Genomic DNA, 12,708 nt, shown 5'->3' with positions numbered 1-12,708 from the left:
TTCCTCTTTTTCTTCTCTGTAGAGCTGTCAGTCTTTGGCTGTGGCCGAGCATCTGTTCTAACCCCTTAATAACTTTATAGAGCAGGGACTGTGTAGTGAACAATATAGTGAACTCAATTAACTGACCGTTAGGACAGATGATCCCTACTTTTCGCTTTGCTCTTTCCCGCTGTCAAAACAAATCCCACAATGCTTTGCAATTAGAGCTCTTGCAAAGCATTCCAGGATATATCTGCTCGTCTAGTGACCATGGATGCTCACTACTTTTCAAGGTGCATTGTGGAAAATTTCATCCACTAAACATTCGGACACTCATCTAAAGTGGTGTAATCACTATAAAGTGCCATATATAGGGATTAGGGCATATGTTCAGACACAGCCTTTATCTCCCACAGTTAAAGGTTTTGATCGGAAAATTTAGTTCCTCTTATTCATATTATTCATATTTTATATATTAATTTATCCCATTTACTCACTACAAAAGTTTTTTTACTCAGTCTGTTTCACCTGCAAGGTCGCACAATTCCCCTGCGTGAGGGTGTTTGTAGACTAGACATAGTGTCTTCCCAAAACAAGTCAGATTCTTTCTTAAGGTTTATTCATAACATGTTACTGTTTACCAAAGTGTCTGTAATTTGTTTTGAATCTGACTACTTTCCATTATTGGAAGTAAGGGGAACACAGACTGTCCAGATCAGAACAGGGCTGAATACCAAGCAGTAAGGGCTGTATTATGAACTGTTCTCTCTTTGCAAAGATATAAAAATAATGTGCCAACTGAGTGAAATCTATTGATCTTCGTTTAATTAACTGAAATGAATAGTGGAATACTTTTTTCCCACTAAAAGGTTCACTTTTGTTGTTAAGTTTTATTTCTTCAATTCTTCTATCATTTATTTAATCTCGTTTAATTTTTAAAATTATTGTTTTTCATCATTTATATTTTCAGATTACTTCCTTTCACATTTTAACATATTCTTTAGCTAATTCTAGTTCTTTTAACTTATCCAACCTCTTTCATCCAGACTGTTGTCTCTCATTGTTGTTTTTAAAGCAGCTTTTCTCCAGCTGCGCTTTAAGCTGCAGATTTAACCTAACACATGTTAGCTGATGCACCTTGAAGCCTTTAGTTAAAGGAGCTTCAGATGTTCTCAGATTCTCTCCTGATCGATGTTCCCACCTTCAGCAGAGTTCTGGAACAGGAGCTGATCCTTGTTTGGTTCTGGTTCACTGTGGCCCATCTCGTCATTAACAGGATTCAGCTGAGCTTCATCCTGATGGACACCTTCTCTGCTTTCTTCCTCCAGCTGAAGAGGTTCTGGTTCCTCCCATTCTTCCTTGATTACCAAAGGTTCTGGTTCATTCAGCTCCACCTTCGCCTTCTGAGGTTCTGGTTCTGCTCGGTCAGTCCCGCCAGAGACATAACTCTGTGGGACATCTGGACAGCATGACAGAAGAGAACCAATGGATGAGAACTGAAATTTGTCCATCATGATCTGAATTATTTTGTGTTGCTGAAGCAGCTTTATCAAAAGTATCGATACTCAAACTCTGTGATCGGATACAAGACTAATCTGGTAATATGGAATCAATAATAAAGACACATTATGTTAATCTTAGATTTCTGGATTATTTGTTTTTACAGAATAAAACCCCTGACAACCTGAACATACCTGCTGTTAGTGTTAGAGTTGTTAAGATCAGGTCCAGATCTGATGTAGAGCTTTATTCATTAAGATGAGGCTCAGAATCTTTAGCTTCCTGATCCAAGGTTCTGATTGAACAGGATGACACCTCCACCATAACACAGAGAGCTGTGCTCTACCTCTGCGTTACTCTGAGCCTCTTTGCTTCATTTGGTCTCTGAAGTCTAAAGCTTGACTGAAGTTCTCCCTCATTTAGCTTCTTTTTAGTATGTTTTTTTTTATCCTGGCAGACCCTGAATAAAGGAAACTCCTCAGATACATCCAGAGCTACTTGGATCCAGCAACATCTGAGCTCTGACTTGCAAATCTTCAACCTGCAGTTCCAGAATAATTGCTCTGCCATTAAAACCAGAAGAAAATATTTATGTATTTTGACCCATCAAAGTTAAAAATATATTTATATGATATATTCAAACTTTCATTCTGCATCCCTCAAAAACACACCATTTATGTAATACTAATCATGTTCAATATTAGCTTATAGAGGTTGTATTTTGAATTTTGTTTCTCATACTTTTGAAAATGCTGTTTATATGTTGGCATCTCACACACCAATGTCTACAGGGGTTCTTATTTTAAACATTTTTATTCATGTCTAATGTGTAAATAAAGAAAGGAGATGTAATGTATGAAAATAAGGAGACAGACTTCCGGGAAGCAACACAAATTAAAAAGAAAAACGGAAGCTGGCTGCTGCACTGAAAACTGTTTTGTTTTATTAGTTCATAATGATCTGGATCTGACTGTCAATAATCAGAATAATCCCGCTCTGCCACCATGAAGTCATTAATAGTTTTAGAAATAAAGATTTTGAGCAGCAAACAGGCTCCACCAACCCGTCCCTGAATGCCTTCCCAGTAGAACCGAACCTGCTCTCTGTGAGCTGATCCGGGGTCTCCAGCTGATGTCCAGCAGTCTCTGACGGTCGATCTCCTCTTGGTACTGGATGATGGTTTTTTCCACCTCTGCGAAGATTTCTTCAGCAGCAGCAGTTAGTCTCTGTCTGATAAACTCTCTCAGAGGCTGAACTGAACTCATTGTTGCTGTGGAGACTCAGACTGGATCAAACACCGGTAATCTCTAAACTAAACTAGGACACCTGGGTCAGAACAATAACAAACCAAGCGACTCCCGCCAGCGGATTGTCACATCATCCGGGGTATCTGAAAAATCGCTCCTCCCCATGGGAAATCAGGCGCTGCATTCTAATGCACCGAAAGTCCCTAGCGGAAGGGATGTTATTGGAGGGATGCGTTAATTCAGCCGCCATCTTGTTCAGGGCATCCTCCTCCTTAAAACAGCCTGTTTAGAATGAGACAGGTAGGGTTTTCCTGTTGTACCAAACACTAAAAACGAGGCATTTTATCAAAAAGACGTGAGGGTCTTGAGGAGAATTATATAACCATAGAGACGAAACATTATAATCATTACTTAGCTACTGCCATGTACGGATTAAAATGTTTTTCCAAATCACTTTTGGGATTATTAATTTCTATTAGAAGTGAGGAGGACTTATAAAAATGTTAATATTTTTAATACAAACTCCCCATTCTGACCGAGAATAAAAATTGAAGAAACAACATTGGGGCTCTAAGCATAACATTTATATTCACATTTAATTGCAGAAATAACATCCATCCACCCTAGCCTTGCAGAATGTCTAGTGTCCATCAGTCACCGATTGAAGGTCGAAGCAGTCACACAAATATACATCATTAACATTTTCAAATAATTTCAATCCTCCCTGGAATCATATAGAATAATCTTGTAATTTAGAGTTTAGATTTAGATGCCTATCAGCTCCCTGTGGATCTGAGACAGTTCCAGCTGAGTTTGGACAGATGCAAGACAAAAGGTCTCTTCGGGGTTTTGTTAATGTATACATGTTCAATCCTAGTCAGGCATCAGGTTGATTCCCAGATCCTAAAATGTTTTGAGCAGCAGAGCTCCATCTCTGTCATAATATTTTGTTGGCATTGTAATTGGTGCCGATATGGAATGGCATTGTTTATAAAATCTTTAGTCTCTGCCTGAAATGTAAACTTCATAAAAAGAAAGAACAAAAAAAAAAAAAAGATTTTTACTCTCAGAATCTTATATTTTATTACCGTACACATTTAACACAGTAGCAAACAATACAAGCTTTATTTCTAAAGCACTTTAAAACAACCACAACTGAAACAAAGTGAGCACATCAAGTCTGAGCTGTAAACATACATTGAATGAAGGAGCAGATATTTCTATGACACCAGAGTCCAAGAAGATTCCAGAAATCCAAATAAACAAAGTAAACATTGAGTCAAACCTTTCAAAATTGGGAAAGAAACGTAAAATAATTTAGATTTAAATCTATCAACCTTTCCTGATTTCAGGTAACTTCATGGTAATCTGGGTTTCTAATCATCTGTCATATCTTGAAGACAGTAGAAACGAAATCCCAGTGACCATCAGGTGGAGCATCAGGGAACTATTTTAGGGCCAGATATCACACTGTGGCCTCACCTCAGTCTAGGAACAGATTCTGGTTCTCAAAAGAAATGCTCATATATGGACCCCACATATGGTCACACAGGGGGTCATCCTGAGACTGGCTGCTGGTGTGAGTGCCGTTTTGACTCAGACATTTGATGAAGCTCGTAACACCCGGGGTCAGGAAACTATGGCTTGCGAGCCAGGTGTGGCTCTTTTGATGATTGCATCTGGCTCACAGATTCCGGCTTTTCAGATAAAACATAAAATATTATCACTTGTTTTAATCTATCCATTGATTTTCCACTGCTCATGTACTGTTCAGGGCTGCAGTTGGCTGCAGGAGCAATTGTCCATTATATCAATTGCATTACATTCTGTTTTAATAATCTAGAACTGCCACTGCTCTTAAATGCTCCATGTTGGTAGGACACTTGTATATGGCATTACATAGCTTTGTACAAAACCAATATTTTATTCATTCTTCTTTATGTGAGCTACGGGTTTGCCAAGTGCTATTGTACATTACAGGCAGGATATATGGTGTGTTTTAAAAAAATACACAAAGTAAATACGTTTTTTATTTGTACAGAGTCATTGGAAATGGACAAATCTAAAATGCTGGGTAAGTAAAGTTACTTTTCACAGAAAGTAACAAGTATCAATCTCATATGCATATATGGGTTTTTCTCAAAATTAAAAAGAAATGTAATTTAACAAATATGTGCATTTAGATGTAATAATAGGGCCTGTATGGGAGAATTATCCTGCCATAATGCAAGAGCACATAATTTCAATTTGAGAAAAGAATTTCATCTTCTTGCACTCAAAACGTATAATGCTCACACTCAAAACATGCGCTCTCTCTCAAATATATAATGCTCACACTCAAAAAAAGCGCTCTCTCTCAAATATATAATGCTCACACTCAAAACATGCGCTTTCTCTAAAATATTTTCTCTTCTCTCTCAAATCTTTGTTTCTTCTCTCAGATTTAATGCTTCTTGCACAGATATTTTCTCCTCTCGCTTGCCTCCTNCTGAGTTACCTTACTCAGTAGTTACCTTACCGACAATAAAATGGCTTTTTAATTTAAAAGCTATCCATTTTCAGACGTGACGTGATGTGAACAGAAAACTCTAGCCTCAGAGTTGCTCGTCAGAAAAAAAAAAGAAAAAAAAAAGTTTGCTAGTCAGGGCAGATGCTAATTCTGCCTCCAGCAGAAATTAAGTGACTTTTAATTGGTGATTCTTGAATCGCCTTTTATTATTTCCTTTTTTTTATTTTCCTGATTGTTGTTGTTTTTCAGCTTCTTATTTTAATAGCTTATAAATTAAAAAGCCAATTTATTGTTGGTAAGGTTTATCACAGGCACACTCAGTAGAGTAAGACAAGCGCACCCTTTGTGAGGCTGTCGTTCTATTGGCTGGAAAGGTTGCTAGGCGACGATCCGATCCAATCTGAGAGAGAGCAAAAAAAATCCACAAGCAGAGCCTACGGGTTTGCAAGCGTAACTGAGACTCGAGCAGAGCGCGGTTTGTGCGCGAAGAGAAGGGGGCAAGCAAGAGGAGAAAATATCTGTGCAAGAAGCATTAAATCTGAGAGAAGAAACAAAGATTTGAGAGAGAACAGAAGATATTTGAGAGAGAGTGCAGGTTTTGAGTGTGAGCACTATAAGTTTTAAGTGCAAGAAGATGAAATTCTTTTCTCAAATTGAAATTATGTGCTCTTGCATTATGGCACGATAGTTCTCCCATAGGCCTGTCTGTTCTATTTTCCATTGTTCATATGGATATAGCTATATTTTGCAGTATATCAATTTATTTGAAACTTTTGTGTTTTCTCTGTAAATCAGCAAGCCACACTCATCGATGCTTAGTTGCAAAGTCTGCTCACCTTCAGCACTTCTGATTCTCAGTATGTTATGGAAACTTCCCTCCACTTTTATCAGCCTTCTTTGGGACCCAGCAATAAGCAACTATTGTTCTTTTATGTGGAATGGAGTTGTGACCAAACTCTATAAACTACCAGAACAGCACTGTTGTGCTGTAGTCTCAGCTGTGATATGGATATCTATCCATAATGTGCTTTCTTTTTTAAATACAATATTGTTCCAGAACCTCACTGGGATCAATTCTTCACATATTAGTCAAACTTCCTCTGAAAGACTGGCCGAACAACTTAGATCCTCGCCTGTGTGAGTTTTAACATGACGGGTTAACTCATTACTCTGCCTAAAAGATTTATCACACATTTCACAACGATACGGTTTCTCACCAGTGTGGGTTCTCATGTGACGCGTCAGATCGTTCCTCTGTCGGAAAGATTTATCACATATTTCACAAGGAAAAGGTTTCTCTCCAGTGTGGGTTCTCATATGATAACTCAGAGTTGTTTTCTGGACAAAACCTTTCCCACACGCCAGACATTGGAAGGGTTTCTCACCTGTGTGAGTTCTACGATGACGAGCCAAATCCCAACTCTGCCTGAAAGATTTCTCACACAGTTCACAGGGATATGTCTTCTCCCCCGTGTGGGTCCTCATATGTCTGGCCATGCTGCTGCTGTCACTAAAAGATCTACCACAAACCTTACAGGAACATGGTTTCTCACCAGTATGCGTCCTCAAGTGAACGGTCAAATGACCACCGAATCCAAAAAGCTTCCCACACACTTTGCAGATATAAGGCTTCTCCCCGGTGTGCGTTCTCATATGTCTGAGCATACTACTGGAATTACTGAAACTTTTACCACAAACTTTACACACAGATGTCTTTTCACCTGTGTGGGTTCTCATGTGACGTGTCAAATCACCCCTTTGTCTGAAAGATTTCTCACACAACTCACAATCAAAAGGCTTCTCACCTGTGTGCGTTCTCAGGTGACGTTCGTAATCAGAACGCCGCCTGAATGATTTATCGCAAGACTCGCAAGAATAAGTCTTCTCACTATCATGGATTCTCTCATGACGGCTCAGTTTACACTGTTTGCTGAAGGCGCGTCCACAAGTGGGACAGGAGAAAGGCTTCCCAGTTGTGTGTGTTCTCCTGTGGCGAGTCAAATCACTGCTGTGTCTGAAAGATTTGCTGCACAACTCACAGCAGTATGGTTTCTCATCTGTGTGAATCCGAAGGTGGCAGGTCAAATCACTTCTCTGAATGAAAGATTTACCACAAAACCCACAACCGTACGGCTTCTCGCCCGTGTGTGTTCTCATGTGATAATTTAAGGTGGTTTTCTGGATAAAACCTTTACCGCAAATCGGGCAGCGGAACGGCTTCTCTCCTGTGTGAGTCCGCATGTGCTGAGTCAGCTCAGGCTGCCTGCGGAAACTTTTTCCACAAGTGGGACAAGAGAAAGGCTTCTCAGCTGTGTGCGTCATCATGTGTGCATTCAGGTACCTGTGCTGTTTAAAACATTTACCACACACTTCACAGGAGCATATTTTCGTTTTCCTTCTTTTAGGCTTTTTGTCCAAACAGTCACTAGGGTTCTTAGACTTCTGATGCCTCTTGTATGGTTTAAGCCTTTCCATGGACCTTGAGTCTCTCTGGTTTCTGCCTTGTTCATGTTGGTTCTGGACTTCAGAAGAGGCTGCAGAGAGGTGTTGGTAACCGTTTAGTTCTAGGTCGCCGTTGTGCTTTTGATCAGCAGTTAGGGTTAATACGAAGGAGTCAGTCTCTTCCTTCACTATGACCTGCTCGTCATTAAAGAAGAAATCCTTGTGTTCCTCCTTAATCTGTAGAGGTTCTGATTCTTCCGGTTCTTCTTTAATCCGTGAAGGTTCTGATTCCTCCTTTGTCTCCATCATCTGCTGCAGTTCTGGAACATTGTCGAGTATTTCCAAATATTCAGGAATCCCCACAGAGCCCTGTTCTTGTTTGTGTCGTTCTGGTTCCTCTTTGGTTACACTTGTCTCCTGTAGTTCTAGTTCCTCTAGTTCCTCTTTCATGTTGATGTCATTGGGCATACTGGGGTTGACAAAAGAGTTCCCATTCACTCTCCACTGAGAACCAGCTGAATCAGAAAGACCTAAAGAAAAACTAAAACAATGTTAATAAAATCAGGGAAACAGAAACTAAATAATTTACTTTTTCCAGAATGTATTGAACTGCTTTTATATTAACTTGTCCAGATGTTAATTTTCTTTCAACTATAGATTTTAGGCATTTAAGGACCATGAACATCTTTCGTCTCTTCCAGCACTTCAGTTCAGATAATTTTTTTAATGTCGTATCGAGATAAATTTGTTCCAATATTACTAAGAGCAAAGACCAAATTTCAAAAAAGGAAATTCAAACAAAATAAATCACAAGTTGAACTTAAAATCTAAATAGAAAAGGAAGGTTTTGAAAGTAATCTTCAAAGTGTATTGAAAAGTTCAACCATTATTTTTACAATTGGCTTTTTTTAAACATTCTATTTCCATTTTTTTTATTATTATTTTTTTCCAAAAGTTTGCTCCAATTTTTTAAAGTATTTTCCAGATTATATTTTTATGTTTTTCAGAATGCTCTGAATGGACGTCAGCAACAGCCTTTCTGTTGGTCTGCCCAAAGACCAACCAATCTAGAGGGTAAAATCTGGAAAACAGGGACATGAAAAGAATGTAACCCGTAAAACTCCACACATCAAAAAAATAAATAAAACTTATCTAAAAGAAAATTTGAAGAAAAACAGGAAAAAAAAACCACTGTATAATAAAAGAAATGAAACATGGGTTGGAGTTTTGGGTACACATTATAAAACACTCTTAACATTTTCTGTTTTAGATGTTTTCAAAGATACATTTTTGCCAGAATATTCTTTAAAAACTCTTTTGTGAAAAAAAATATTCTTTGGTTTCAAAATTATTGGAACAAGTTGCTCTCCATGTCAAAGAGCTTGACCCCTCTAAAGCACAAAAACTTCAGCACACAAACAGGATACTGAGAATGGAAATCACAAGGAGCAAAAAGCTCCTTAGGGTTAACAACAATCAGGCTGGAATGAATTGGCTAAATTTAATCTGAACATCCTCAACAGGTGAAACCATCCCTGATCAATCTCAGCTTTAAAGCAGGCATCGCTCTCATATCTGACTTTTTTATGTTGACAGCTATTTTTTTTTTTATAAATATTTTTTTCTTGCCAATGTGTTGAGCTTAAAATCAGGTTGTTATTCTCATTTTTGTGAAAGTATCACTAATTTTTTATTAGCCTTAAGGCCCTTTGACAAACATCTGGGTTTTCTCTACAATGAATTTCATCACAGCCTCTGATTAAGCTGAAACTCAGAGAATTAAAATGGAAATACGCCGATTGCCTGACATTTAATAAGTGTACCGCCAATGGAAAATGTGTTTTTAAACACATTTACCTCCTTATTTGCACATAAACATGAGGGAAGCACTGTGAGAATGTGAACCCTGTAACGTTAAGACATCAGCTCGTCAACGCAGGTCAACACCTTTTAGACCTGTTTAGAGACTTTTTATCTAAAAAAAAAAAAAAAAAGTGACAAAACCAGTGACCATTTTCACTCTTGCTGTAGAATTTGGCATCAACCTGAAAACAGTTGAGTCTATCACCTTTGGCGAAAAGTGAGCGAGTTAGCCCCTCCCACCTCCAAAACACTGCAGCCCGTTTCTGCAGAGAAAGGAGCGACTCCTTTGTCATATGGAAAGCTTCCACTGATCCCCTCTGAATTAAAAAGTGGGATGTAAATATAATATTTGGTATTTTTTACACTGTTACAATAACATAGATCCTCCCTGCATCTAATTCATACACAACCTCATCCATTATGGGTCTCTGTTAACTGTCTTTCAATTGACTACCTGATAACATTAAATGTATTTAGATCCAGTTCGGGTTAAAATAACCTTCTGGAACACTAGAAGTGTATTTGGACTATTTTAATCACTTTCTCTCTTGCTAATGTTGATGTACCAATAAGCAAATTATTTGATGACATCTGATTTAATTTTTTCTCCACAAAATTATAAAAGATAAATTTAAAAGAAATTCAGAGGAATTATTTTAGTAGTGGGCATTTATCATGTCCAGGTGTCAATTTTAATATATTGTCTAAACTTGAAATTAGAATTAGTAATGTTTAGAAACTGAAAGTAATAACTTGAGTTTTATTTTACTTTTTTTCTAATAGAGCCCTGATACATTCAATCAGCTTGTAGTTAAGTGATAAAAATCCCACTTCTTTATTTAAATGCTTCTTTATTGAGCAGCAGCATTTGTGAACCATGGGGCTGATTACTGTGGAACGTCACAGCAATAAAGTCATAAAGAAAGATGGTAAAGAAGTAGAGTTTTCTTCTTCTTTTTTCTGTCACTCTTATCCATTACAGGATATATATTATTTCAGTCCATATTGCCAACTGTACATGTAAAAACAGCAGGTTTATGATTCCTTTAAATACTTGGAAGGAATCTGTTTTAAAGCCATGAAGCTGTTTTATCACCAATAACTGATTATGATAGGATTTGTATTTTTGAATATGAAAACGTGAGTTCTGAAACATGGGATCAGACAGAGAGCAAGGAGTTCTGGGAGCGGGTTATTGGATTTGATGATTACTTCAATAATCAATAAATCACAGTTAATCTGTTTTTTTTTTTTTATGACAAATACAGCTATCGTTTAATAAAATCAGAATCACGTATGTGGTGGATTTTTTTTTTTCTTTTTAGGTATCCAAGTAATGGATTAAAACAGCAATGTAAAATTAGGATTTACTCTAGAGTTATCAGCCAGTGCTGCAGTTTAGGTATAAGATCATGGTTGTTTGTGACGCAAATGAATAAATGTAAGAAACGTTCCTCACCTGCCTGTCTAATAACTCCATGAAGGTTCTGAGTCTTGTTCTCGGTATCTCTTCTCTACCGGGGAACCCACTGCTTAGGCTGCCTGTTGACACAACTGCATACAGAAACAGGGAAACAATCAGATTAACCAGTGGCAAAGACATATGTGTGTTCAGCTTTGGTAGCTGCAAAGTTGCCTGAATCAAAACGTTGCTCAAATAAGTAAGAGCTTTGGAAAATGCTTCTAGATTTTTTTTCAAATTTTATCCAACATTTATGAATGAGGAACTCAGACGTGAAATAATAGAAATTTGGTTTAAAGACAACAAAGATGGATCTGAAGAGGAGGCTGCATTAAATGTTGGAAGAGTCTAAAACAGTGGAGCTGGTGTTAAACGTTCTGTAAAAATCAATAAACCAGGATCCCTTTTCATTTAAAGTATTTACTGGTTTTGTCACCCTGTATTGTTGGAGTATAACTGTTATTATTTCATGTTGCTATACGTTATGATGAAACTGCTGTATTCTGACAACCTGTAAATACAGAGCTCAGCATAAATCAGTATGCCAACCCCATTGAAAATTAACATTTTTTTTATCATTTTATTAATAAACACAAAACCAAAAAGGGAGAAACTACGCCTAACTCCTACCAGGAAATCATGGTTAATAATGAAACATGGATAGTAAAATACAAAATTCCAGGCATGGAAAGAACAAGCTGGAAACACTCCACAACAACTAACTTTGTCTCTTCTTCAAGTTCAGCTACTTTTAGAGCCTGGAAGCTGGGTGGAGATTGCTGCTTACTTGTCTCTTCAGAAATCCCCTCAAGGGTTCAGATCAGGATAAGTTTGGTCATTCAACCCATTCTTCTCAAGGAAGGACACAGCAGCTTTAGGTGAGAATCGTTGTCATATTGACGAGCAAAGGCTGCCATGGTGGCGTCTTACCTTTCAGTAGATCTAGGAGTGTATTCTGCCATTAGCTCACTGACAACAGCATCACCACATGAGGAAACAGCCATCCCCGTGTTTTGCTCTAGGCGACATATTTTTCTATAAATTCCTCACCTTTGAGATGCCAAACAGGTTTGAAGCCATCACTTCCTCAAACTGTGATCTATGTCTTGTCACTCCAGAGCAACAATACTCTTCATCTTTTTAGCGGGAGCTCTGGCAAATCCTGGGCATTTTTTGTGCAAGGGCTTTAGGAAAGGCTTCTTTCATGGACGATACCCATGTGGGCCATTCCTCTGCAGTATGGTGTCACAGGAAGCAGTTTGTCCACTTTGGTTTGTTACTTCTTTAGCTAACTGCTGCACGTTCACTTACCCTCAGTTGACGGCCTGGATGCCAATGTAAGGTGACTGCATTTCCATCCTTCCTTCACTTCCTGGATCACTTTTGTTCAGTATTCTGACTAACATTTAAAGCTTTGCTGATCTGCTTTTTCTTTTATATGCATTTTGTTTTTTCTTTCCAAGGTTTTGTGACATTATTTCCATTGTTCTATCATTACTGAGACCATGAAAGAGGGAGAGGTTTTCTTGGTTAGGTGGAACCTTTTAATAGAACACCTGGTTTTATCTGTCTTAATAAGATTTTTTTTTTTTTAAGTTTAACTTTTCTCTAAAGATTTTAATTAGGCTGCAATTAGTTTTGCAACAAGGGCTTACATGAATTTTGGGGGGGAAAACACTTTTATTTATTCAAATAATTAATAATAA

General features: G+C 37.8%; 2 protein-coding genes across 6 annotated transcripts in view; both read right to left on the bottom strand.

Annotated features, from left to right (window-relative positions):
• Window positions 1–2,856, bottom strand: part of LOC107100189 (zinc finger protein 568-like) — a 6,265-nt gene extending 3,409 nt beyond the window's left edge. The window contains exons 1-2 of one of the 2 annotated variants that reach the window (XM_015398589.1): window positions 2,543–2,856; window positions 1,181–1,438 (exon numbers count right to left, since the gene is read on the bottom strand). In XM_015398589.1, coding sequence (XP_015254075.1) covers window positions 1,181–1,438; window positions 2,543–2,744 — 460 coding nt within the window. In that variant the 5' untranslated portion in view covers window positions 2,745–2,856. The remainder of the gene's footprint in view (window positions 1–1,180; window positions 1,439–2,542) is intronic. The other variant, XM_015398590.1, reaches the window with a different exon arrangement.
• A 3,421-nt stretch (window positions 2,857–6,277) lies between these two features.
• Window positions 6,278–12,379, bottom strand: LOC107100186 (zinc finger protein 883-like). 4 transcript variants are annotated; one of them, XM_015398585.1, is made up of 3 exons: window positions 12,053–12,379; window positions 11,000–11,094; window positions 6,278–8,207 (listed from the first exon to the last, which is right to left on the bottom strand). In XM_015398585.1, exon 3 carries the CDS (start codon window positions 8,143–8,145, stop codon window positions 6,325–6,327), a length of 1,821 nt encoding a protein of 606 aa, XP_015254071.1. In that variant the 5' UTR covers window positions 8,146–8,207; window positions 11,000–11,094; window positions 12,053–12,379; the 3' UTR covers window positions 6,278–6,324. The 4 variants fall into 4 exon arrangements, with proteins under 4 accessions (XP_015254071.1, XP_015254073.1, XP_015254072.1 ...); XM_015398587.1 differs by having other exon boundaries at window positions 11,004–11,094; XM_015398586.1 differs by lacking the exon at window positions 12,053–12,379 and having other exon boundaries at window positions 6,278–8,218; window positions 11,000–12,025.
• Between the last annotated feature and the right edge of the window lie 329 nt (window positions 12,380–12,708).

Source organism: Cyprinodon variegatus, unplaced genomic scaffold, assembly GCF_000732505.1.
Source record: "Cyprinodon variegatus isolate N-32 unplaced genomic scaffold, C_variegatus-1.0 Scaffold943, whole genome shotgun sequence".
Taxonomy (NCBI): Eukaryota; Metazoa; Chordata; class Actinopteri; order Cyprinodontiformes; family Cyprinodontidae; genus Cyprinodon; species Cyprinodon variegatus.
The sequence above is the reverse complement of the archived record's forward strand: the minus strand, read 5'-3'. Positions and strand labels throughout refer to the sequence as shown.